Below are 26,413 nucleotides of genomic sequence, written 5' to 3'. Positions count from 1 at the left end.
TATGAGGGAGAACATTTAATAAGAATGAAATATTTTATATTATATAGAAGGGGAGTAGAAGTTTCAGTAATGCAGAATTAGATAAGGTGGTATTTAGAGTTACAAGAGAGGTGTGAGGGGTTAAAAGGCCAGGAGTGTGATAATTAAGCAGGTGATGAGTGTTTGAGAGACATAGTGTGTTTGGACTGTCAGGTAATTTGTCCTATCTATAAATGTAATGAGAACCTTGGGGTGGGCGGGGAGCCATCCATGAGGCTTGCAGCTGAGAGTCTTGGGAGCTATATGCTGGTGTGTGTGGGACCCAGGCTGCAAAAGAGAGTCTGGGTTAGATCAAACAGCAATTTAAAGGTGGAGAGGACACAGATATTGAGGTGAGAAATGGCAGTTAATGAGGAAAACTAAATAAACAGAGGAGAAAGTATTTGAGATTTAAAGATATGAGGATATGTCATAAATGGTGAACATAAATTAACAAAACTATTAGCACAATAACTAACAAAATAAACATTCATATAAATAAACATTCATATAAGCAAGAGTTTAGCAAGGAAGTTACAATGTTAACAACTAAGCATAGTTATACTAAAGGAGAGAGAAGCGAGAAGAGAGACTAAGAAATAGATGAAAACCTTCTTACCTGTTACCGAAATGCGGGATACTGGGTACCTCTTATTGGAGCTTTGTTTGAAGAAAAGTATAAGTAGTAGCAAGGTGGTGTAGGTTTGTGTGATTGATGTTTACTCGCCGTGAGGAATCTCAGATCTGGCCCGTTTGAAGTTTAGAACCCACTTTGGGAGGTGGGGGCTGTATGAGGCCGTGGAGGCTGAATGAGGCCTAAAGGGAGAACGTAAAATTGTAAACCTTCTTACCTGTTACAGAAATGCGGGATACTGGGTACCTCTTCTTGGAGCTTTGTTGTAAGAAAAATATAAGTAGTAAAACCCAAAAAACATATGCAGTCTAAGTGTAAGGAACCAGTATATAAGGACTTTTAAGGAACGGAGGTTTTAAATCGTGCTAATGGTCTGTAAAGAGCCTGGTGAAAAAGGACCGTAAAGCTTAAGCTATGAGCGGAGAGACCTTAGTTGCGTAGAAGACTAATACATAAGGGAAAGTACAATAGCCTAATTCCCAGCAGGGTATGATAATGCCTGGAGACGTATTTTTTAAACGTAACCGATAAGAGAAAAGTGGTCAAACTGTGCTTTAAGAAGATTTACCCTGTAAAAGATAGGAGTCCCATAATTATGTGACCATGGGCAGGAAAATTAGAAACACATATTATTTAACCAGTGGTGACTTTAAGAGCCATGTAATAAATACCCATAAATCCAAATAGGATAAATAATGTGAGTGCTTAGTTACGTGAAAGCAAACTATGTACAATTACAGTAGATTTGAGAATTTAAACATTGTAGCCTCTTGCTTTCGGTAAATGAATGAACAGGAGAACTGTAATGAGAAAGAACTCCTGTGTTTGGTTAACCCCTTAAGGACCAAACTTCTGGAATAAAAGGGAATCATGACATGTCACACATATCATGTGTCCTTAAGGGGTTAAATAGAGCATACAAACAAATTTTAAACGAAAGCCAATGTATATGTGTTCGGCTGAACGACCGAACGAATGGATGAAAATAGTCGAACGTAAGTTTGTTTAGTGCGGTTGATTGTTTATACGAAAATGTAAGTGACAGGAGTGTGTACTCTGCGGTCGGCTGTTAGCCGCACGAATGCAGAAGTACACGAACGGAGCAAGAGCACGAATGGGTAAGTAATGAAGGGAGCCTATCCCCGCCTTTTTAGGCCCGAATGTGGGAAATAGCCAAACGCCATTTCACACGTTTATGCTTACGTGGACGTGCCGGTCTCGTGACCGGAAGCTGAGTAGCGAGCGGCGAGGTCGGGTAGAAGCCGGTGGACGGGCACGGAAGATGAAGGGAGGAGCTGCTGGCAACGGACTGCTTGCTGGAGACTGCTTGAGACAGGACTTGGCGGGAACGACGAACCGGAAGTGCAGGTAACTGTGGAGACAAACAGCTTGCACAACAAAGGTAAGTAGGGGGGTAGGGTTTATATAGGATCATAACTCCTCCCACAAATTTAGGCTAAATGGCCTTCCAACATATATACATACAATTTGAATTTGTGGGAGGAGTTTTCCCTATATAAACTCTATCCCCTGCTTACCTATGCCGTTTCCTGTTTGAGCAACATTGCCACGACAACCAGCACTTCCGGTTTTGGTCATTTCTCGCCAGTTTTTGCAGCACCATGGACCAGCTCCAGCCTCTCCAACACGGTCTGCAGCTCCTCTGACCCGGCCTCAGTGCCCCCGGCCCGGTGTGTCTCCAACCTGAATTCAGGTCCCGAACTGGCTCTCGTAGCGCAGACGCCGGCTTCCGGAAACGAGACACGGCACGCACATGTAGGTACACGTGGGAACCCGTTTGCGGCGTTCCCACATTCGGGCCTAACTAGCGCTGGGATGGGCTCCTATTACATGCACCCGCACAATTGACATTCGTTTTTGTTTTCTGTTTAAACTCCGCCTTAGGTTCGTCTGGTTCGGTTATTCCCTTAGTATGTTTAATCGGTTATTCAGTGCATTCGGTTCCTATGCTTTCGTCTGCCTCAAACCGTACATTCGGTATTTGTCCCGTTCGTACTTTTTGATTCATATGGTCATGTCGGTAAATTGTAATTTCGGTTAAATTGATAGCGGTTTTCACGCAGACTTTCGTGTAAATACGTTCTCATAACTTCTCTGTACGCTTGTTGGCATACATTAGTCTTGATTCAGGATTCACTGTCCGTGGCAGAGAGCACTGAATTCTTCCCCATTCATGCAGACCCGTCCCGTTCAGGTTTATTTTCTGCTCGAATCAGCAGATATGCGTTCTAGGTGTCGGAACTTACTCTGCACATTTCTAGTTCACTACAGTACATTGCCCCCTTTCACTTCTGTGCACAGTTCAGTACTGGTTATATTATATACACTGCACGGTTCATTTTTTTTCTCCAGTTGCATAGGCTATAGTAGTAATATGCTTGGTGGAACACAATTCAGTACTTAAGCCTGCCTATTTATACATATGTTGCCCCTAATCGATGCTCATCTTGATCTCCTATTATATTACATATTTAGGTGCTATATCAGTTATAGCAACCTTACTAGAGAAAATCAAGAACAACGGTGTTCTTCCAGCAATCTTGTTTAGGTATTTGTCTCCTTATGCTCATTTGTGTTCAATTTTACCTCCCTTATAAAGGCCTCAAGTTGCCTTTTACATTTCCTACGTTGTGCTCCTCTAGGGGCTTGTCTTGCATCTGACCCACGTGTTAGGTCGTCAATACGTTACGGCATACTGTGACATCTAGTTTACTGTCTGTTTTCCAGCTTTTCACTGTTACTCTTCTAAGCATACTAGGATTCAGAAGTTACATTCCTACTCCTATCAGGTGTTTTGAAACATTCATTTTATCTCGTCTCCCCATTTGTGTCTTCCTCTTTTACCCACACATATCTGTGTTTATTTATAGGTGCACTTAACCAACACTTCGATGCTTATAAGTAAGCTCTTCTCCAAGGGTACTGTAACGGCACCCGGGCATAAAAGGGGGTTAAAAGCCGTTTAGTAGATCTTCCCTTCCAGAGACACAGGCACAGCTACTGTAGACACCAATACACCGAACCGGAGAAGCATACGAATGCTGTAAACAGCCGAATAGGAAAAAACATACGAATAGGTTTACACTCCTAGCAGTCGAACTGGAACAGCATAAAATAAATCCCCCCCAAGAACGAGACAAGGCTCCGTTTTGAGGGTCAAGCAGGAACAGACAGAGCTGTGGGTTTATTGTTCTTATATACACATTAGTACCACCCACAGGGTTTTGGAAAACAACCAATAAACACGTACAATACACTCAGACACTCCCACACAAAATCCTCCCCTCTGCCTGTGATACAATTACCTTACAAAATGGGTAATGTAATTATCACAAGCAGAGAAATACAGTTTTTCCACATTATTCATAACTTTAAAAGTATGCATCACATTCACATAATGTATGCTTACATTTTCACAATCAGCATACTCCAAATACAAATATACGTCAAAATCATACAAATTGGTCCAGTGGTTCAAAAGATAGATCGTAGTCCTTTGTGACCAAATGAAGCATGGCTTTTCTGCCCAAAACCAGTTCCACAGAGTCTTCTATCCTGGAGATAATTGGGAAGTAATCCAAATATCTCCAAGGACAGAGGCAAATCTCCATTAAGCACATGGCAGTAAAAAGACAGTAAAATACACAAGGTTACATTTATTACATAAAATACAGACATGCAACATATCCCCAGATAGCTTAGGTCTGAGCACACATTATTACTGAATGACGCTCAGACCACACACATACAGTTCAATTGCCATGGAGCCAAAGTCTTTCCCATAGTCTTTCATTATACGAATGGGCTCCATGGCACAGCTATCTGGGGTATCACCGCTCAAACAGGGCAAGCACCGAATGACCCGGCTTTGCAGGGGAAAATCAAGCGTTTCAACATGGGGCCATAGTTTAAAGGCAGCAGGCGGGCAACCAGGCTCCTCCAATGCACAGTGGCGAGATTGGTCTCGTCACAGGTACGTTCTGTTCTTAAGACACTAGCATTATACTACGTGTCACCGATTTTAATTATAAATCTTTATTTTCAGATAGATGTCTTTGCAGTTATCTTCTGCCAGCTCTCTCTGCCTTCTGTTCCTTTTCATTCTACTTAGGTACGTACGGTCACAACCACGTTATTTCTTTAAGATAAGCCCCTGCTAAGGATAGAAAACTGGTTGCAAGGGTTAGGAGCTGGCCTTAGTTTTACTTACTCGACCCCACAAGGCCTACTCCCCGCCTCTCGCAGAGGTGCTGCCCACACAGCCCTGCATTAGTTAAAAATCAGTTTTTACCCTTCGAAACCCCTGTAGAAAGGGGGGTCACATGTCACGGCCACACTCATTTTGCCGCTTTACTGTCACAGAGAGGCCAGCGTCCTGCCACACTGATTTGTGGCTACAATCCCCCACGGGCCAAATCATAGGCAGAGTCTCTCATCGGCACTTGGAAATTAGCAGGGCTCTACCTATCACAGACTAGTTAAGCACTTCACCACCGGCACTAGCAAGCAAGTCAGTTCTATATGATATTTAACTCTATCATCAAAGTAGCTATTTACATCGCCTTCTACGGCTTCCTTAGACACCGAGAGTTAACTGTGGTCCGTCAATCCGATATCAGCACATGTTTAAAAGTATTGGACATGGTTAAACATGGCGACCATTGTGTTATGTCATTACATACATCTAAAAACCACAGAAACTATCCTACTACAATTTCTCTCTTTCCAACAGATAACCTCTGGTGCCCCGTTAAAATACTCGACTCATTTCTATCCACACGCAACAGCCTCCCGGCTAACTCTCTCTTACTACTTCTCTACGGACACCCACTTACCACCTCCAAGTTCATATTTCACGTTTGAACATTGCTGCTAAGACTGGGACATAACCCCACCTCGTTTTCTGGTCACTCCTTCAGAATTAGGGTAGCCTCCAGTACGGACTCACCAGTCCATATCATTAAAAGAATGGGCAGATGGAAATCCTCCATCTACAACACTTATATCCCGCAACCGGAGAAAGAACTCAGGAAAGCTTTTTTTTTTTTTTTTTTTTTAAATCTTTATTTTTGCACACGATAGGGAAGGCAAGAGTAACACAACTTGTGGGCTTGCGCAGAAGCCAAAATATACAGGAACATACATTTAAATACCAATATAACTCTTTTAGCACATACAACAATCCACTTTATGTATTCTGTATCACTTGCCCCCCATCGAGGGTTTTCGTTTTTATAGTAACATCAGTTAAGTTCCTTATTGTTAAATAGGAGAGGCGTTATGATAAAACCTGTGCAGTAGTATACAATGTAAGATAACCTCTTCCAGAGCTCAAATTATATATTGGTCCTACAGATTATACACCTCCGGAATTCCAGGCTACCCGCCTCTCTACATGTTTGTTGTACTACTAGACAGGTTCTGTACCCCGAGTTATAGCCCATAGACTACCCAAAGTAGGATGAGCCCCAGGGATCCCCGTCTCTCCATCAGGACGCATGTCTGTGCTAGGAAGGAACCATATCCATATGAACTGAGACAATACAAGTAAAAAAGACAGAATACAAGAGAACACCCTCATATATCAAGGGTTATGGAAAGATATAAAGAGAAGAGAGGAGGAAAGGAGAAAGAGTAGAAAGAAGGTCTAAGGAATAAAGAGGGGGGGGAGGGAGGGCGAACGAGCTAGGGACCCCCCAAGCAGTGATCGTGATTCTATCACCTCAAGTATCCCCATTGCCTAGGGCACTATTGTCCCATGGTTCCCAAACCTTTCGGAAGGCCGCTATGGTTCCTCTCATCCTGGCAGTAAGATCTTCCATAATCCTGCTTTCCTTTATCCTAGAGATCACCCCCCCGAACTCCGGTCTTCCAGGTGTTAACCATACCGCTGCTATAGTTCTACGCGCACTCAAGGTGATTGTCCGCACTAATTTCTGTTCCCTCCTCGACCATCCCTCTATAGTTCTATTTAACAGATAAATCCATGGGTCTAAGGGGAGGGGCCTGCCGAATGTCTGCCTCAGTAGATTTTCAACAGCCTTCCAAAATCTTTGGAGCGTCGGGCATTCCCACCACATATGAAGATACGTACCCCGGAAACCACAGCTCCTCCAACAATCATCAGAATCTAGTTTGTGCATTTTGTGCAAAATGGCCGGGGTAGTATACCATCTGAGCATGGTTTTCCATGCCTGTTCTTGTTGTGTGACGCATATAGAGGCGCTCTTGGTTGCTTCCCAGATTTCCTGCCATTCGATACCTTCTAGTTCTTCCCCTAAGTCCTGTTCCCATCTGTCAATGTACGTCAGTCTACCCCATTCTTTAGTTTCTGTACTAAGATGAGCGTATAGGAGGGTGATCATCCCCTTGGGGGCAGACGCATCTCTACATAGTCTCTCGTAGAAGGTAAACTGTCCCTTGGCCGCCTTTCTCCCACAGGGGAATGCCACATAATCACCTGGGCCAATTGGGCCACCAAATAGTAATAATACAAATTTGGAAGGCCCAATCCCCCTATATCTTTGCGCCTATACAAGATTTGTCTGGCTATTCTATGCCGCTTATTGTGCCACACAAAGTTACAGATCGCCCTTTGTAGCGGCTGTAATTGAGGTTTCGTGATGCGGATGGGAAGGGCTTGAAACAGGAAAAGTATACGCGGGAGGATGTTCATCTTGGCGGAGTGAATACGACCCAGCCAAGAGATAGATTTATCGGTCCATTTGTCCATATCACTCATCAAAGTCCGTAGCATGGGTTCGTAATTGCTAGAGTACAGTCGGTTCGGATCTGCCGTCAAGTAAACTCCCAGGTATTTGAGGGAGTGCGGTTCCATTCTTAAGTGGTGAGTGTTCTTTATCAGAGCCACATCTTCTGCCGCCATACCTACCGGCATCGCGCTGGCTTTCCGAATGTTTGCTTTGTATCCGGATAAGTCCCTGTATTCTCTTATAACACTCTGTAATGCTGTCATCGACTCGATTGGGTTCGTAACTGTGAGGAGGACATCGTCTGCGTAGGGTCCGCATCCTGGGCTGACAGCTGGAAGGGGCAAGAGTGTTTGATAACTATAGCGACTCTGTTCCGTTTACGATGCGACCTGGCCTCAAAGGAGCCCGTCTAGACATGGTCACGTAATCGGAAAGTAGCCTGTTTAGGCAGGTGAGTTTCCTGAAGGTAAACAACGTCCGAGTTCATCCTTTTCAGGGCCCTAAACATTAGACGTCTCTTTTTAGGGGCGTTGAGACCCTTGACGTTTAAAGTGGTAATCTTAATCGCCATCGTGTAATACGTTACCCACTGCTAACACTCTGCTGCCACTGTTTGTATTAGGGAGAACCCCTCGAGCGACAGGGATCTGTGTCGGAATGGTCCACTCGTCCGCCCCCCCCAGGAGCGATAAAGGATGGGAAGGGTCAGCATGGGAAAAGAAAGGAGAAAGAAAGAAGAAAGGAAATAACAGAAAGAAGGGCATCCGGATACAACCCGATGCAGTGAAAATTCTGGTCTTACCACTTGCCAGAACATATTGGGTAGCGAGAGCCCTCGTCCCCTTCGCGGTCAACGCTTGGAGGATACTGAGGATCCCTAAAGCCCCGCCCACCCCGCGCCCCACACATTCTATAGAGACCTTACCAATATAGTGTTATCCCACCCCATACCCATCTCGGATCCCCACCCTGCGCAAATAAACTGTAGATCTTGAGCAGGAGAAAGCTCAAATTATCATACAACATATAAGGATTCAGGCATCAAAACTAACCTTATCCCTAATCTAGGATATATAGCCCCCCCTATGCTGCTTGAACGGGCCAGTAGTACTAAGAGGGCCCCCTAAAAGGCATTCAATTAATGTCGAATGGGTGAACATGCGGCTTATGGCACACAGTCTCAGCGCAATAAATTGACATGCATGTCACACCCAGGGTGTAACAGCGGCCACCCGCAGTAGATAATGTTACAATATGAAATAGGATGTACCCCTTGCTGCTCGGTTGTCCGGTGTATAGTTGCGTCATCAAAGTTTGATTTAGGAATAATTTTTATATGCAATTGGTCTACTATTTTTTTTTTTGGGGGGGGGGGGGGAATTCTTAGATTTGTAGGGTTCAAATGCTAGAGTATAATATGTTAATGTGATAGCGAAAAATATGTACACCCTCCACTGGCACCCGCATCGACTAAATAATGCTAACACCTACGGGTGTGCGTAGGCAGTAGAGCTTTGGGCCTCGCCAAGAAACTGACTGGGGAAAAAACAGGGGGTCACTAATATCAAGTATGTCGCACCCCGCAAGGGAACTCAGCCATCCCTCGAACCCTCCATTTCCTTCGCATTCCCCCTCCCCTCTACAAAAAACAAGCCCTAGGCCTGCCTAAACAGAACAAATTAGCCGCATATGGCTCCACCCGTGAAGTATCTTACATGCGGATTTTAGGTCTCAAAACGGGTACAGATTATGCCGTATTAACAATATCCACATAAAGTTTTTCTCTTTTGTTGAACAGGTTTTACCCCCTTTTTGTTTTGGTTTTTTGATAAGTAAAATGTAGCTTGGCCATCAGCACACAGCAGGCTATCCAACTGCTTTGCACTTTGTCCCCTTTGCTCCAGTTTTATTATACAATTTTATCATCAACATATATACAGTTTGTTTTTGTTGTTTTTGTTTTTGTTTTTTTAATGCTAAGCAGGATGTAACTTGGCAAAGAGCACACATCAGGCTATTAAACTACTTTGCTCTTTGTCCCCTTTGCTCCGGTGTCATCACACAATTTTATCATAAACATATATACAGCTGTGTGATGATAAGTAGAACGCAACCGGGCAAACTGGACACAGCAGGCCACCTAACTGCTTTGCACCTCTTCCCCTTGCTCCAGTTTTATCATACAATTTTATCATTAACATATATACATTTTTTTTTTTTTTTGATATGCAAAATGTAACTTGGCATACAGCACACATCAGGCTATTAGACTGCTTTGCTCTTTGTCCCCTTTGCTCAGGTTTCATCGTACCGCTCTATCATAAACATATATACATTTTGTGATGATAAGTAAAATGTGACTAGGCAAACAGCACACATCAGGCTATCAGCCTGCCCTGCCCTTTGTCCCCCTTGCTCCGGTTCTATCATACAACTCTATCATAAACATGTATACATTTTGAATTATCGTTTATAGTATAACCACTACATCCTATATACCGCAAGGGTGTAGCTATCGCCACCCCTACAACCCAGCCCTCTCTATTCCCCCCCGGGGGCGCAGAACCCTGAGCCGTGGAAAAACAGGGTTGGAGACAAGGCCCTGCCGGACGGGGAGAGGAACCGAGGCCCCCGCAGCCCCGACCAGGCAAATGGCGCCCCCGGGGGGGGAGCAGAGACGCCAAGCGAGCATTAATAGGTAACAAAAAACAGGGGGAAAGGACTTATATGAAACAAACCCGGAGGAGTCCTGTCCGATTCTCTCACGTTGGGAGTTCGCCTCCAGGTGATTCACTCCCCCTGCCGCAACAAAGTACCACGGGCAGGAGCATAACCCGAACCCCCTCCCAAACCAACAGCAAGCCCTCCCAAACCCCCCCGGGCAAGAAAAACCTTGCGGTGAGAAGGGCACTCCGCATACCTCCCGTAACTTGAGGTAGGTGACCCCGCAGGCCCCAAGGAAATGGCCGGGCAGCAAATACAGGGGGGGGGGGACCAGGTGAAGAAACAGGCCCCACACCCACAACTTTGGGCTCCGTCCCATACCCCACCCCAATTAATCGTGACTGGCAAAAACCCTACAGCCTTCCGCAAGGCACTCACTTCCCGGGGTAGGGGGGTATTGGCCCAGTGTTCAATGGCAGGCCCCCCTCAGACGCCCAAAGGGAAGGGCCATCGGGTAGGTCAGGGAGGTGGGGGCAGGGAAAAACCACGACCCAGGCCGGACAAAGAGGCCCCAAACCAGAGCCCCCCTCCCAATAAGAGGAACAGAACACCCACCCTCAGGACCAGGACCATCAGGGGAAATGATGAGGGTAACGAAGGAGACAACACCATACCCTTCTGCAACAGCTATCGGTGCGCTCTCGATCCCGCTCCTCTCCACTCCGATTGCAGTAGGGGAAGGTCATCCGGGAACATCGCCACGCTGGGAAGATCCGGAGGTGGTTGTACGCCAAGGCCACTCAGCAAGCGATGAGGATCCCCTCCTGGCGTCAGGATATGCGCCCGGTCTCCCCGAAACACCATCAATTTAAAGGGGAAACCCCATGCATATTTGATGCCGGCACCCCGCAGGGCCTCCGTGATGGGACGCCAGTCCCTCCTCCTCTGCAGCGTGGACGGGGCCAGGTCATGATAAAGGGAGATAATCTTCCCGGCATACCTTATGGGGCCCTCCCGGCTCTTTTTCATGAGTGCCTCTTTGGTGCGATAATGGAGGAAGCGGAGGATGACGTCCCGTGGGGAGTTGGCGTCAGGCCTCGGACCCCTCAGGGCCCTGTGAGCACTCTCCATGTGCCAGTGTTCCTCCGGAACGTGCGGAAGCAGAGGCTTCAGAACTGTGAGTAGAGTCCCCTGCAGGTCCTCGTCTGTACCCTCTGGCAGGCCCCTCACACGGATATTGTTCCTCCTGGACCGATTAGCCATGTCCTCGAGGGCTAGGTCCATTTTAACCATGTGGGCAGACACGCGGTTCACCCGGTCGACCACGGCATTATGGGCCTGTGTGGAGGCCTCCGCACGGTCCTCTAGTTTCGCGGTACGCTCCCCCAAGGCCCCGATCTCAGCCTGGAGCACCGCGGTGGATTTGGCGATTTCACCAGCCAGGAAGGACCGCACCTCCGCCAACTTAGCCAGGACAGAATCTCGGTCAGCGGGCGATGTCTCCCTTTCCGCACGGGGGGGAAGCTTGCGGGGACGCCCCAGCGCCATCTTGGGTCCCTTGACGCCGACATAAGGTCCAGGACGGTACCGCCGGAGTCAGCACCCCGCTTAGGTAGCTTTTTGGAGAGCCTCTTCTCCATTCTAGGGACCTCCGTGGGGCAATTAATAACAGAAAAGGTCGCTTTTGTAGGCTTCTAGGGCGCGTTGGTCGGGATCCTCAGTGAGACACGTCCAGTCTCATCGACGGTCAGACCACGCCCCTCCAGGAAAGCTTTTAAATGTTTAGCATTATGAGTATGCAGTAAAGTGTGTGTTCTGCTTTTTTTTTTTGCCCTCTTTATTACAGGCCTACCAGTACATTGGTTTCGGCACACCACTACCAACTTTCCCCCTGTTCTCTAATTCCATATACGATTTAAGCTCTTATCACAAGCAAAAGGTCATAGGCCTGAATTTGTGGGAGAAGTTTTCCCTATATAAACTCTACCCCCCCTGCTTACCTTTGCCGTTTCCTGTTTGAGCAACCCCACCCACCACTCCTAATATCTTACCATTATTATTACATTACCTCTGGTGGGCCCTCTTTATTACAGGCACTGGTGTACATACCGCGGTCGCGGCTGCGACCAGGCCCGGCCTACCAAGGGGCCCGACCGCCCTGCGACCTGGTATGTACGCCAGTGTGGTCAGACTCTTCTCCTGGGGGGCCCAGAGGCTGGCCCTGATGTCACCGGGCTGGCTGGCGGGCGCACGAGGGACCACTCTCCCCTGAGCGCTCTCTGCCCTGCTATCTCGCGCACCGCAGTGATGCCGGAGCCGGAATATGACATCATTCCGGTTCCGGCATCAGTGCAGTGCGCGCGAGGGAGCTGGGCAGAGAGCGCTCAGGAGAGATGGCTCCCTCACGCACCCGCCCGCCAGCCCGGTGACCGGCCGCCCAGCAGCACCACTGGACCCCAGGGAATCCCCTCAGCTCTCCCAAAGGTAAGGAGGCTGGCGGATTAAATTTTAAAGAAACGTGTGTGTGTTAGAGTTTGTGTGTGTGTTACTGTGTGTGTTAGTTTGTGTGTGTCTGCTATTGAGTGTGTCTGCTAGTGAGTGTCATTGAGTGTGTGTGTGTGTGTTACTGAGTGTTAGTTTGTGTGTGTCTGTTAGTGAGTCTGTTTGGTGTCAGTGAGTGTGCGTTTGTCAGCGAGAGTCTATGTTTTGTAAGTGTGTATGTATGTCTGTAACTGAGTATGTCTGTCAGTAAATGTGTGTGCGTGTAAAACCCCTTCAGCACTTACCTTTCTCCAGCGCCGGACTCCCTTGGCGCTGGGGAACCTTCCGCCCCGATCTGCCTCTCAGCTCCGCATGCGCGGCAAAAGCCACGCGTGCATTCAAACCGCCCATAGAAAAGCATTACTCAATACTTTCTTATGGACATCCAGCGTCTTCTCACTGTGATTTTCAGTGAGAATCACGGAAGCGCCTCTAGCGGCTGTCAGTGAGACAGCCACTAGAGGCTGGATTAACCCTCAGTGAAACATTGCAGTTTCTCTGAAACTGCTATGTTTTCAGCTGCATGCTTAAAACTAGAGGGACCTGGCACCCAGACCACTTCATTGAGCTGAAGTGATCTGGGTGTCTATAGTGGTCCTTTAAATGTATGTGTATCTGCATGCACTGGCGTACATACTGCGGTCACAGCCCTGCGACCAGGGGCCTGCCGCCATGTGTTGCGGTCCCGGCCCGCGCAGAGCCCACGGGTCGTGTGTACGCCACTGATTACAGGCCTACCTGTACGTTGATTTCGGCACACCACGTACAACTTTCCACCTGTCATCTATTCCATATACAATTTAAGTTCTGACCACAAATTAATTATATATATATATATATATATATATATATATATTACACACACACAAACACTACTGTGGCACAATGACTTATAGGGCTGGCATGCATCCCAGATTTAACCATTTGTATATCAGACTAATATACTTCACTTGTTTGTTTATTCCACCATGCATTGATCTACATGTAAGGGCTTGTGTCACCATTTAAAGAATAGAAGTAGAGGTAGTGATAAGGTAACCGCATTCTCATTTCCAGATTTTTTGCTGAACCATTTCCAAATAAACTTTTATTTTGTTCTGGACTGGAATCCATAATTTTCATATTAATCGCCTGTAAGGATGTGTGCAAACTTCAGGATTAAAAAGCACTATTTAAGTGCAACACATTTTCAATAGTTCCTACATATCCAGTTTTCTCAAGCTAGGAACACCAGCATGAAGGATTACCCTATTAGGCACTGTCCTTTGCAGTTTTAGTGATAGTTGCATTTATTATCCTTCAAATTCACAGTTCCTAGAAGTCATCTCAATCTACTGTCATTAGCTCCTTTTTCATTAATCTTCCTCAATATTCCTCTATTCTGGGGACATTCATCTAATGCAAAGGTTTATTCCTGACCCTAGTGTTAAAAACATGCGAGCTGCACCTGACCCCCTTAAATAACTAGAAAACTTACATTATTCCCAGTGCTTTGATGATCTCAGGCAATCACAACACTTTCCCATTGGAAAGCATTAGATTGGCCAAGATAATCAATTCTGATGAGCTCAGCCAAGGAGGCAGGCTTGGCGTGGAGTAAAAAGCCGCCCTGGCCAATCACCATCTTTGCATAGAGAAGCATTTAATCAATGCATCTCCATGCTGCACACTGGCCCAGGAAGCACCTCTTGTGGCCAACTGAAGAGTGGCCACTAAAGGTGTTCCTAGACTGAAATGTAAACTCTACCTTTTCTATGAAAAGGAAGTATTTACATTAAAAAGCCTGGCAGAATGGACTATACTCACCAGTACCTACATTAAGTTGTTATGGTGACTATAGTATCTCTTTAAGGATCAGCATTTGATATTAAAAGTATTTGCAATATCACACAATGTTGTGAGATTTGAAAGTAATATTTGTACAACACTGATATTTGACACCAGAAGCTCATATTAACCTGGAGGCAGCTAGCAAGTCAGGAAACCATAGAGCAAAGCAAAGCAAATTAAACCTCCATTACAACAGCATTGGCTACCTTTGTTTTCCGTTACAGGATGCGGCCAACAACCTCAGTTATTGGACTAGCGAAAGCAGTATCTGAATGTTGTGAATAGAGCTCAAAGTGAGAAGGCAATTTATAATCGTCTGCGCTCTCTCCTTAATCCCTATGTATTTTTAAACAAATTGAGTTTTTTTAGTTACCTCCAATGGCCATGAGAGGATGAGCCCACCTGCCAACGTCAAGGCAGACCCCCCTAGGTGGGTCCTAACTCTAACCATTCACCTTGCTTCCTTGAGCCTCTGGCAAAAATCTCTACTGAGACAGAAAGGGGTATTTTTTATATACACCCCTATACATTATTAACCCTTCATAGGGAACACATGGGATGGGATGTTCCCTATTAAGGGTTAATGTATAGGGGTGTATATAAAAAAATACCCCTTTCTGTCTTCTAAGTGTATTTTAATATTAATATAAGTATTAATATAAGTATATATATATTAATATTAAAATACACTTAGAATGACATTACATATATAATATGTATGTGTATATATATAATAGATGTACATATATATATTATATATAAATACGTATAATTAAAATAATAAATGAATAAAATAAATAAATAAAATATTGAAACAAAATTGTATATAAATTATATATGCATATGTAATTTCATTCTAACTGTATTTTGTTATTAATATATATATATAAATATATATAGGGGGGTCTGCCTTGACGTTGGCAGGTGGGCTTATCCTCTCATGGCCATTGGAGGTAACTAAAAAACCTCAATTTGTTTAAAAATACATAGGGATTAACCCCTTAAGGACCAAACTTCTGGAATAAAAGGAAATCATGACATGTCACACACGTCATGTGTCCTTAAGGGGTTAAAGAGAGAGCGCAGGTAACTTGTTTTTCTTGGTTTTTACAATATATTGGGGCTGATGTGTACTGTAGTCATTTGCAGCCGCCCAGTGATGAGAGTGAGCGCAGGACTTATCTTTCTGCATTTGAATTTATAATAGTCTGTTGACTTCTCAGCTTTCCACAACATTGCACTGAGAGAGAATAACAATCTACCATAATTTCCATAAATACGAATTGTATCTGGTTTAGTGGTTCATAAATGTTTTGTAATTATGTACTGTACATTTTTGGACATTGTATTGGCAGTTTCCTCTGCTTTACTCATCACATTTCAATGGACCACCTATTGTGAAAAATAATATAGTTTTTGGTATTGTTTTGTACAATTGTATTTGTGTACTAATTCTATATTTTTAAGATAATATTCATTTATAAAAGTGGAGACTGGAAAAGGACCACAGAAAAATTTAGGTGCCACTGGTCTGCAGAATTTGTTGGCCCTTTATAATTAATAATAGCTGGAGATTCTATATGGTTTTCTTGTTTTGCTTTAGTTTCTGGCATAGGGGTGGAGTGGAGGGGTATTTAAAAAGCATTAATCTAGCTTAAATTGTCTAGCTTAACAAAGCCCATGATATTGTTAAAACAATATTGCATATGATACCACTTGGATATATCCCCAAATAAAATATGTCAACAACTTTTGTATTTAATTACAACTATACTGCATTTGTGATCTGTTAACAATACCCTAATCTGCTCCGGAAGGTACATCTTCACTAAAACTGTGGCATATGAATCAGTTGTAAAAATGTCAATAGGTATGCCTCAATTACCAAGCTTTAATTACCAATATCATATACTGGTCTTTAATGTCCCAGATTTAAAAGAAATACTTTAATTACATACACACACTGATCAGCTACAACATTAATACCACCCAATATCATGTTTGGTTCCCCCTGGTACTGCCAAAACAGCTCTATCTTGAGGCATGGACTCCACAAGGCCTCTGAGCAAATCCCGTGGTATGTGGCACAAAGACATTAGCAGCAGATCCTTTACGTTCAGAGATCTCCGGAATTTGGAGGCCAAGGCAACACCTTGAACTCTTTTTTGATGTTGATCAAACCATTCCCAACCTGGAGCTTTCAGTGGTGAACAGGGGTCATCATGGGCACTTTAAAAGGTCTGCATCTATGCAGCAAACTGCAATGCATTGTGTTCCATCATGGCCAGCATTAAGTTTTTCAGCAAATTGATCTGCAGTAGCTCTTCTGTGGGATTGGACCAGACCAGACCAGCCAGCCTTAACATCCCACGTGCCTCAATGATCCTTGGGCGCTCATAGCCATGACGCTGGTTCACTGGTTGTCCTTCACTTTTGGTAGTAACATCCCACAGGAGTTGATGTTCTGGAGACACTCTGACAAGGGTCAAATAGTAATGACTATATGACTGGATCAAAGTCACTTAGGTCTTTTCACTTGCCCATTTTTTTTTTTTGGACTGTTCACTTGATGCCTAATATATCCTTTGACAGGTGTTATTGTAACAAAATAATGTTATTAATGTTTTGTCTGATCAGTGTAACTGTATAATTCAAATGCAGCATAGTCCTAAGCAAGTGTTTTCAGTGAAGCATAGCCTATGGACCTTTTAAATATATATGAATTAAATAAATTGTTAAAAGCACAACATTCTGTCTTTACATAATATATCCCAAATATATTTATAGGAACACTCCAAGTGCCATAACCACCACAGCATTGCCCAGCTTATCTCAAAGCAGAGGAGGTAACCCGCTTGTGACAAACCCAAGGTAACTTGTCAAACATGGCACCATGACCATGACAGCGTGAAGGTGTAGTTATGATGGTTGGAGTGTTCCTTTAAAGTTAAGACTGCAATTTATTATTAAGTGTGTTGCTTGTAAGTGACGTGACTGGTCCTTTACATCCAAATGTATTTAAGTAGCAAATTCAATAAACAGGATATACTGGCCACGGAATTCATGTACCACCATCGTAACCTAGCTATAACCGTACAGGCACAATGATGCACGATTTCAAAAACAATGCAACAATTTCAAAAACATACGCTAAAGACAATGAAAGGCATAAAAATCCAGCAGGAGACATTTGGTTTACGATTTAATTTAAATGATAGGATAAAAAAAAATAACTGTAAATACACTTAAAATGTATGGTTGTTTAAATTTTCAGAAATATAAAAAAAACAAAAAACAATAATGCCTTTTTGTACCATACATATGAAATAATGCAGCTTATTTGAACGCCACTGGTCATTTTAAATGTTCATTTATACACTGGACTTTTTAATCTTCAAATATTATTAACTGCACAAACTTTGCTAAATACATTTTAACTGAACATTTATATAATTATTTATTAATGTGGCAAACAGTAATTTTAAAATCCCGCCACCCCCTGCCACACAATCTGATGTACATCCTTCAAAATAAGAGACCAGGAAATGTTCATTCTTTTATTTAAAAACTATAAACAGTCACCAAAGTAAATAAAGCCATTCTATAACATAAACTGTTAGGTCTATATCTTTACTGCACATCCTACGGACACAGCAGAAATGGTGGTGGGAGGTCTTCCACATTTTTGATGCTAATACAACAGGCAATAGGCAGTTATAAATGGATACACTTCACGCCAAGGTGAGAGAGGGTGGGAAGGAAGGACAAATTTAAGGACTCGTGAGCAGGATATGAGCAGGAATGTGGTACAGTATTAAGAATGGAAGAATAATACAATAAAATCCCACACTATATTAAGATAGAAAAAGTAGTGAAGAAAATATCATACCTGCACATAATGCAAATATAACACAGGAAAAAACCTGTATAAAATTCCATGTATTTAAACCAATTTACAAATACAAAAAATTCTGTACAAGCTCTGAGCTTGCACTGTGACAAACGTTTACAGTGGATATATGTTAGGGAAAAACCAAAAAATACCTTCAAATAGTTTTTCTTCTACAAAAATGACATGTGATATATTATTCCATACTCTTTCAGCCAGCAAATGAGTTCTAACAAGGTGTATAATACAAAAAAAAAAAAAAGAAAAAAGAAAAACAGGAAAAAAAAAAAAAAAATTAATGGGAAAAATATCACAGTTCCACAAAACTGTTTTGACTTTACAGCATCAGTACCTTTCCAGAATTATTTACACAAATTTAAAGAACATTCATCCACTGCGTAGAATATATCACAATTAGTTACAATTGACAGGAAAAGTCTAAAAAAACTTTTGAACCTAGCTATAATTCTCCTAGAACACCACAGAATGTATTTCTTCCAGTGGCTGCAGTGGCATGAAAGGTGTTCTATTCACAAATATTTACAAGATCTATTCAGACTGGTAAATTTTATGATAATAAATACGTGAAAATATATTGGCTCAAGTAAGAAAACCAAGCTACTGATTTCTAAACAAAACACGCAATCCAGAGCGAGAAATTGGTGGCACCCACCAATATTGGGAGGGGGTTACAGATGTGCTGACATTTTTTATTCAAACCAGCTTAAACAGTTCCGTAAATATAAAAATGTGCTCCTTTTGGATATAGATAAAAATATTTTAATGCTTCTATTTTATCTGCTCATGTAAGGTTGTACAATGTTTTCATGTTAATTCCAATGTGGATGGTACTGAATTCTGAACACACCAGTTTCCTTCAGGACATATCAACTGCGAAAGACATCCTGTAGACTGCTGGTTAAAAATCCCATGGCAGTTTCTATTTTTTATTTTATTTTTTATTTTGCTTTTTACAGAGAACTAAGGGATTCATTCAGTGATCAGAATGTGAAGCTTCCTCTCAGCAACACGGGAGGAGACATAGTGATGAAATTGATGGTCTCTGTTCCATTAAGACTTAGTGCTTTCCCCAGTAACAGTACTTGAAATGTTGTGTGACTACCACAGTCCCAGTTGTACAAAGGGCATGCCTCACTGTAGCATTTCACAGTCTGTTTCTTGTTCTTTACTGTGACTTGTTAAATTGAGTTCATAAAGGCATTTGGCAAGTGTGGAGGAAGCTTCCATATTACTAAGGGCTAAAAATGATAATTGATTTTCATGTCTCTTTAACGATCTGTGGAATGGAAAAAAAAAATACGGAACAATAAATAAAAACATACAATATTTACAAAACAGGCTAAAACAGCTTACAAAGAATCACAACCAAAATTTAAACTCTGGTACCTAAACTGTGCATAACCCAAAGTATCATAATGCTTCTATATGGATGGAATAACATTTGGACAAATAATCATTAGATTAATACAAGTTTGACACTGTTTCAGTAAAAGGGTAACGGTTACTTACACTGAATGTATACCGTTGAATAAAACATTAAAAATCAGCTATAATTTAAGTAAATCGCTTATGAAATGCTCTGCTTTCTTTTGAATTTACATTACAGATTTAGCAAATTACACCATAATATAGTCCAAATAACAAAACAGTGCAAATGTTGGAAAAGAAAAGGAGAAATATGTTGACTGCCAGGTTCAAAGGTCAGAGTTTATAATATTTCACAAGGAGCTAAGATAGAGGCACACAGTTCAAGGATAAACAGATGTCAATTTTTACACTTAATTTTATTTTTCACATTTCACAAATGTATATTTGTTAAATTTAAAAATATGTACACGGTAGGTGGATCGCCATGCTGAATGGTCGCACAGACGATCAGCTCCTGCATTTACACTGAAATTAAAACGTTAACCTGCCTTAATACAGCCTGGAAGAAGTGGTCATGCACAGATGTGCTGGAACTGAAGCTACACCTTCTCTACAAATTTTGGCCCCTTGAAAGGGTGCTACACATTCATGGTAGCTGCTGAGGCCTACATAAATGGTGACTGGGGTGGACGGCTGCTGCCCCGCTATCCTGCCTAGCGGCTACAAGCAAAACCTTTAGTGCAACGTGGTACTGGCCTCGTTCCCCCCCCCCCCCCCCTTCTGGACCGGTGGGAGTGATCCCGGTCCTCGCCTTGGGGGCCCTCCTGCAACTTAAGATCTAGCTTTGCTGAGCAGAAGAGGGCTCCTCTCCATAAAATGGCTGACGCCTCAAGTCACACTGAGAGCAATGGAAACTGGGCTGTGAACCCCTGCACCCTAGATCGGATCTTTGACTACTTCTGGGACAAACTAACCCGCCGCCTGCAACTGCCGACTAGGCAAGATAACTATGACCAACCTCTGAAGCGCTCACCTCCCACCAAACAGCGAGAAGCGCCAACCCCTACAGAAGAAGGGGCCAGAAATTACTGGCAGCTGCAGACGCAAGGTACCACGTTAGCTACAGCAAACCGCAAGCCTGGAAACCACGGTGAGGGCTGCTTTGCTTGGGCAATAGCCCAGAAGAATCTCCCAAAGAGGAAGAGACCCCTACCGTCCATAAACTGGCGCGACCACACAGCCCAGTTACACGCCTTGCCGACATGGGTGTCCAGGTGCATGCAGGCAGCCCGCCCATGACAGGACTGTCCAGTGCCTTTAGAGGGAGTCGTTGAAGTGAGACTCTTGATACTGCTGGTGTTTGTGTCCTCAGTTTTTATTTACATTTTTGCTCATATCTCTCATCTCAGTCTTGTATTTCTTTATTCTAACTTACAAAAATGGTGCTGTTTTCAAATGTACACATTTACCAGTTGTGAAAAGATCAATGTGTCTATGATGTTCACATGGATATAAACATGCGCAACAAAATAACATACTAACATATATCCTAAAAAAGTCACAATTCCCTTTTAAAAAGATGCTCTTTTTTATTTATTAGACACAGACACTTTCTTAGATTTTCAATTCAATTAATAAAACCAAGCTACTGACATATAGAGAAAACATGCAATTAAGGAATGAAACCGTTATGTGTTCACAAATGTGCCCCTCAAAATACTTGAGATTACAGCAAATATAAATATTTGTATAGAACCTTACCTGCGACCACATTCTGAGTGTTTTGCAACATTTTTTAGTATTAAGGCAGCTGTTAATCGGATGTGTTTTGTGATTGGTCCCTCTTTTTCATCCTTTATTGAGTAAACAAAACAAAGTCGCAATTCAAAGAGAACCAAATCAGAGGTAGACATTAAAAGGCATGTATAAAATAAATACTAACATTATTACAGAATGATCTATACAATCAGGAATGAAACAACAATTTAGTAAACTTTTAGATATTATTCACATTTGTTTCCGGAGATGCAAGGTATTGCTAACTAAACTGTACTGCCAGCGCTAACCTACTCTATGTCAAAAAGCCATATGATGCTGTTTGTCTAGCCCCGCAGAGCCTTGTGCTTGTTGAGTGACAACTTCCACGAGACAAGGATGTGACAACTTAAAAATTTATAATACACACACACAAGGAATTTTAGAAATTGCATTTTTAAATACCAACGTGTTTCATGCCTCTTTATTGATTTTTGCTCAGGATAGGGCCACAACAACAAGACTTAAGTCCTTACTCAAGGCAATCCTTTAAACTATTACTTCAAGTCACTAATCTTACCGTAAAGTCTCTAAAGACAAGATTTCTTGATCCACGTCTTAATGCCATGAGGGCGGCACTCGGATGGTTCACAATGGCCTTCTGTGCTCTAGGAGTCGATGAAGCACTCGCACCAGATTGTCTACAAGGAGAATTCATATAGGTAAATCTTTGATGCAAAAGCATATTTTTACTTAATTGCAGACAGTAAATCCAGGCACAAAATAAGCCAGGCATATTCTGATTTCCCTAATGTTTTAGGGATTAAACAGCCAAACATATCTTCAAGATCACCCCTTTTCAGATATCAAGGCAAACTATGTGCTCATACAATGAGAACATCATGCAATAAGCTGTAAAACATCTAACAAATTTAAGAGTTGATCTTCTCTAACCTCCACCACTAACAGTTAAAGGGACACTCCAGGCACCCAGACCATTTCTGCCCATTGGAGTGGTCTGGGTGCCAACTCCCACTACCCTTAACCCTGCAACAGGGGTTATCTCCTCCTCTAGTGGCTGTCTAGTAGACAGCCACTAGAGGACACTTCCTGGTTCATAGCACAGATTTTCTGTGCTATAGCGTCGCTGGACGTCCACGCTATGTAAGGACCTCCAGCGTCGCTAAAATCCCCATAGGGAAGCATGGAAAGCATTTTTCAATGCTTTCATATGGGGAGGTCTAATGCGCATGCGCGGTATTACCGCACATTAGCTCTCACCCCACCGGCGGACACGCATGCGCAATCGGTCTCCCCTGCAGGATGACGTCGGCAGGGGAGGAGCGTGGGCTCACCCTGGACCAGCGCCGAAGGACATCGATGCTGGGCTCCGGTAAGTCACTGAAGGGGTTTAGACCTAGGTTGGGAGGGAGAGGGGACCTGCAGTGCCAGGAAAACTGTTTGTTTTCCTGGCACTGGAGTGTCCCTTTAAGAAGTGGGTATGTACTTATGGTACTGTATTGACCAGTTCCCTCAGTGTTTAAAGGGGGTTTCCAAGCACCATGACTACTTCAGCAATTTGCAATGGTCATGATGCCTGGAATGTGTATGAAAAGTGCTTCGCTGTGAAACACTGCACATACCAAGTGTCAACCCCAATGCTGCCTTAGGTGCAACTCCACCCCCCTGCATGGCTAATTTTAATCCTGCGTATATTGGACGTCTGAGCATGCAGGCAACAAGCAGAACGTTGTGCATATGAAAAGCAAGCTGCATTTGCAGTTTTATACTTGCTATACTTGTGTCCTATATTTCTTACTTATTGGAAGTTTTTTGATTTCCAGTCTGTCCTTGCTCCTCCAGTTTTAGTCCTGCCAGCAGAGCTTCTCTCGAACAGTGTTTATCCTGATAAGAATAAATTTCAAGTTGCAAAAATCAAAATGTAAGTACAAACACGTACAATGTACATACAATTACATTTTTACAGTGCTTCAATATGGATGTTCTTTTTATACATCACTGAAATGTCAGTATCATTACTGGCTCTTCTATGTGAAAAACTTACTTGTAAGTGGGTAATGAAAGAAAACCTCTGTCTTTGAAAGGGTTCACAGCCTTCCCAAAGACACTGTCCAGGGTATACGTCTTTACCCCCGTGCTCTGTGGCCGCATGGTAGAAAACCTGCGATGGTGTTTCAAACCACCTTATAAAAAAAAAAAAAAAAAAAAGACAAATACATGTTTTGTGTCAGACTTTGCATTCAAATAAAATTGCCAATATAATGGTACAAAACACGCTGCTCTTTTTACAAAGACTATCACTGGATACTGGATAAACCATGACTCCCACTGGTATTTGATGGCAACAAACTGGATGGCAGGAAGAAAAGGTGCAATGCATGCAGGTAAAGAAGCCCTAAACACAATTAGAAGGTTTACACAGATTTCATTATAAATCAACATCCTGAACAGAATTTTGTGTTCCAAGTATTCACCAGTACTTTTCAATTTTCCATGATTGAGAAAAAAATATATATTTTTATTTTTTTTTAAAAACAAACCGTATTTTAAAGCCAACCCCTAAAACAAATAAGCAGATTGTATTGCGGCACAGACCAAATGCCTACTTCAGATGGCACGTCTACAATAATTATGACCCTCCAGTTGTATACAGCCTATGCAGCATCTTTACCAATGGAAACAGAAACATGGTGTCTGATTCAAAGTAGAATGGATAGTGAACAAAAAGGGTATAGGACTGTTTTAAGAGTGAAATTGTTTGGGGCGGATCCTAGCAGCCGCGCTGATCGGTCGCACATCATATGGGCTCCGTGCTAAAGAGCTCAAATTCAGCCCAAATTATAGAAAATAGCCATAAATACTGCCTGCTCACAAGCCCAACAGACGGGGGTTTACCCACTGCGCCTTCAGAAAACAGGGTCATCGACCGAAAGCGGCGGCAGCTTCTTCCCGGGGATAGCCCTGAGCCCTACAAGAGGCCTACTCAGACTACTGCAGCCTTCCTCACATATGGTTTTGCTGTTGATCCAAAAAAATGCAAAAAACCTAGTCTGTAGCGCTTCCAATTTTGCAACAAACTAGGAAAAAAAAATCCTTCTTGACCCCATAGGATGATGGAATATTTCCGTCATAATTTCCTATTTCAGAAGTTGTGTCCTTAAGGGGTTAATACTCACATTAATGTGACTTTAAACGACAATAAATATGTTTAGAAATCAGTTCCTATTCAAAATTACATTTTTGTTGCATAAATTGTTACTGGTAAATCACCTACAATTTCTCAGAGCAGCCCTGCCCCTTGCCACACCCTCACACGTAAAATTAAAGTGTCCTGGTATTGTCCAAATTAAATGTTAGGAGGTATGCGACATAGAACTGGTCCTTATTTCTGGCTGCATTGCTTGCTAAGAAAGGAAAGTAAGAGGGCATGGCATACAATTTAATCCGGCTACTCCTGCTAGAAGAAACCATTGAACATTCACCTTTTGCATGACTGCCACAAGCACATGAAGTTTTGTCCTGGTTTCTTCACCTGCTCCACATGATGACTTGTAGATGTTGCAGGGTAGGGAGAGGGCTGAGAGCTGACAAGGTGCCCTTGAACTTGTAATGCTGGTATCGTTGTCACAGGTGTGCTCTGGGAAAAGAGAGGAAATTAACCATAAGGCTCAAACAATAGACCAACTTGTTGCTTTTTTTCCCACTGTAAAATGACTGTTATGTAAATAAAGAAAATGCAATTTTCTAGACTTTTGGATTTGATAAAAAAAAAAAGAAGATATGTGTAGCACCAATAAATAAAATAAAAATAAAATAGTGCATCTATTACAAATGAACCGGATTCAATTCTAACCTTTTAGAATCAAGTGAGATTAACATTCAACAGACATATTTTGTCCCATTTGTTTTAATGTAACAAATAGTTGTTTTTTTTCATGTAATCAACCAGGATTCTTTTTTTTTTTTAAATGACTTCTAAAGTTTGTAATCAAGAATTGAAACCCAGCTAATTGGGTAATGCACTAAAACTGTAAATACAGTTAAATACACCCAACCTGAAAAATTAAAAACGTTCCTTAAAAATATAATACAGGATGATATATAACCCATTAAAGTTCATGTAAAGGCTCAATACAGTCATGTACTCACTGAAAACATCACATGCTAACAAGCGGTAAACAATCGCCAGATTAAAAGTTAATATGAATTTAGCAGTTTAAAAATTGGGCCAACACTATTAGAACCAGTTTACAACTTTGCAAAGTACAATCAAAATGCAAGTTGGACTGGGGTCATTAGAGGGGCATACTTCTGTTTACAGTAGGGAGCCAATCCTCCATTCTCCTCCCCCACTACACCAAAAATAGCATGCAGGTTCTGATAGACTCTGCAGATTCCACAGGAAGATACTGGCAGATTTCAATGAACTCCCAATACGGATATTACTAGAGCAGTATGGTGGATTTTTAAACAAGCTGCATTATTAGCAGTTGACCACTATGACATGCAGCTTGGCATTGTTACAAGGATGCCTAGCCACATATTTCATTTCACAGCATATATAGTTTTAAATTCTTCCTTAATGCTTTATCGCTGGCAATTATATTATAAAATCACTGCCTTTATTTGGCTATTTCATGATATAAGCTACGGTATATCAAAGTTTTAAGGAACACAATAGTGTTAGGGATACAACCATATATTCATAAAGCTATAAAACCCACCCTTACTATTCCTGGCAGTGCCCACTAGTTATTATTTTAATAATTTTATAGCGCCAGCAAATTCCATAGCGCTGTACAACTAACAGACACATAATTGTAACCAGACAAATGGACGCACAGTAACAGAGGGGTTGAGGGCCCTGCTCAACGAGCTTACGTGCAAAAGTTTAATATTAAACCATTTCGGAATGGGCTAACATTAACCAAGGCTCTT

At 42.5% G+C, this 26,413-nt stretch overlaps 1 protein-coding gene across 1 annotated transcript in view; it reads right to left on the bottom strand.

The window, feature by feature from the left end:
- Positions 1–17,965: 17,965 nt before the first annotated feature.
- Positions 17,966–26,413, bottom strand: part of ARID2 (AT-rich interaction domain 2) — an 87,669-nt gene continuing 79,221 nt past the window's right edge. The window contains exons 16-21 of the mRNA XM_063446947.1: positions 24,958–25,112; positions 23,520–23,658; positions 23,274–23,359; positions 22,035–22,155; positions 21,461–21,552; positions 17,966–19,607 (exon numbers count right to left, since the gene is read on the bottom strand). Of these exons, the coding sequence (XP_063303017.1) occupies positions 19,463–19,607; positions 21,461–21,552; positions 22,035–22,155; positions 23,274–23,359; positions 23,520–23,658; positions 24,958–25,112 (738 nt within the window). The 3' untranslated portion in view covers positions 17,966–19,462. The remainder of the gene's footprint in view (positions 19,608–21,460; positions 21,553–22,034; positions 22,156–23,273; positions 23,360–23,519; positions 23,659–24,957; positions 25,113–26,413) is intronic.

Source organism: Pelobates fuscus, chromosome 3 (assembly GCF_036172605.1).
Source record: "Pelobates fuscus isolate aPelFus1 chromosome 3, aPelFus1.pri, whole genome shotgun sequence".
Classification (NCBI taxonomy): domain Eukaryota; kingdom Metazoa; phylum Chordata; class Amphibia; order Anura; family Pelobatidae; genus Pelobates; species Pelobates fuscus.
This window is presented reverse-complemented; position numbering and strand designations above follow the sequence as displayed.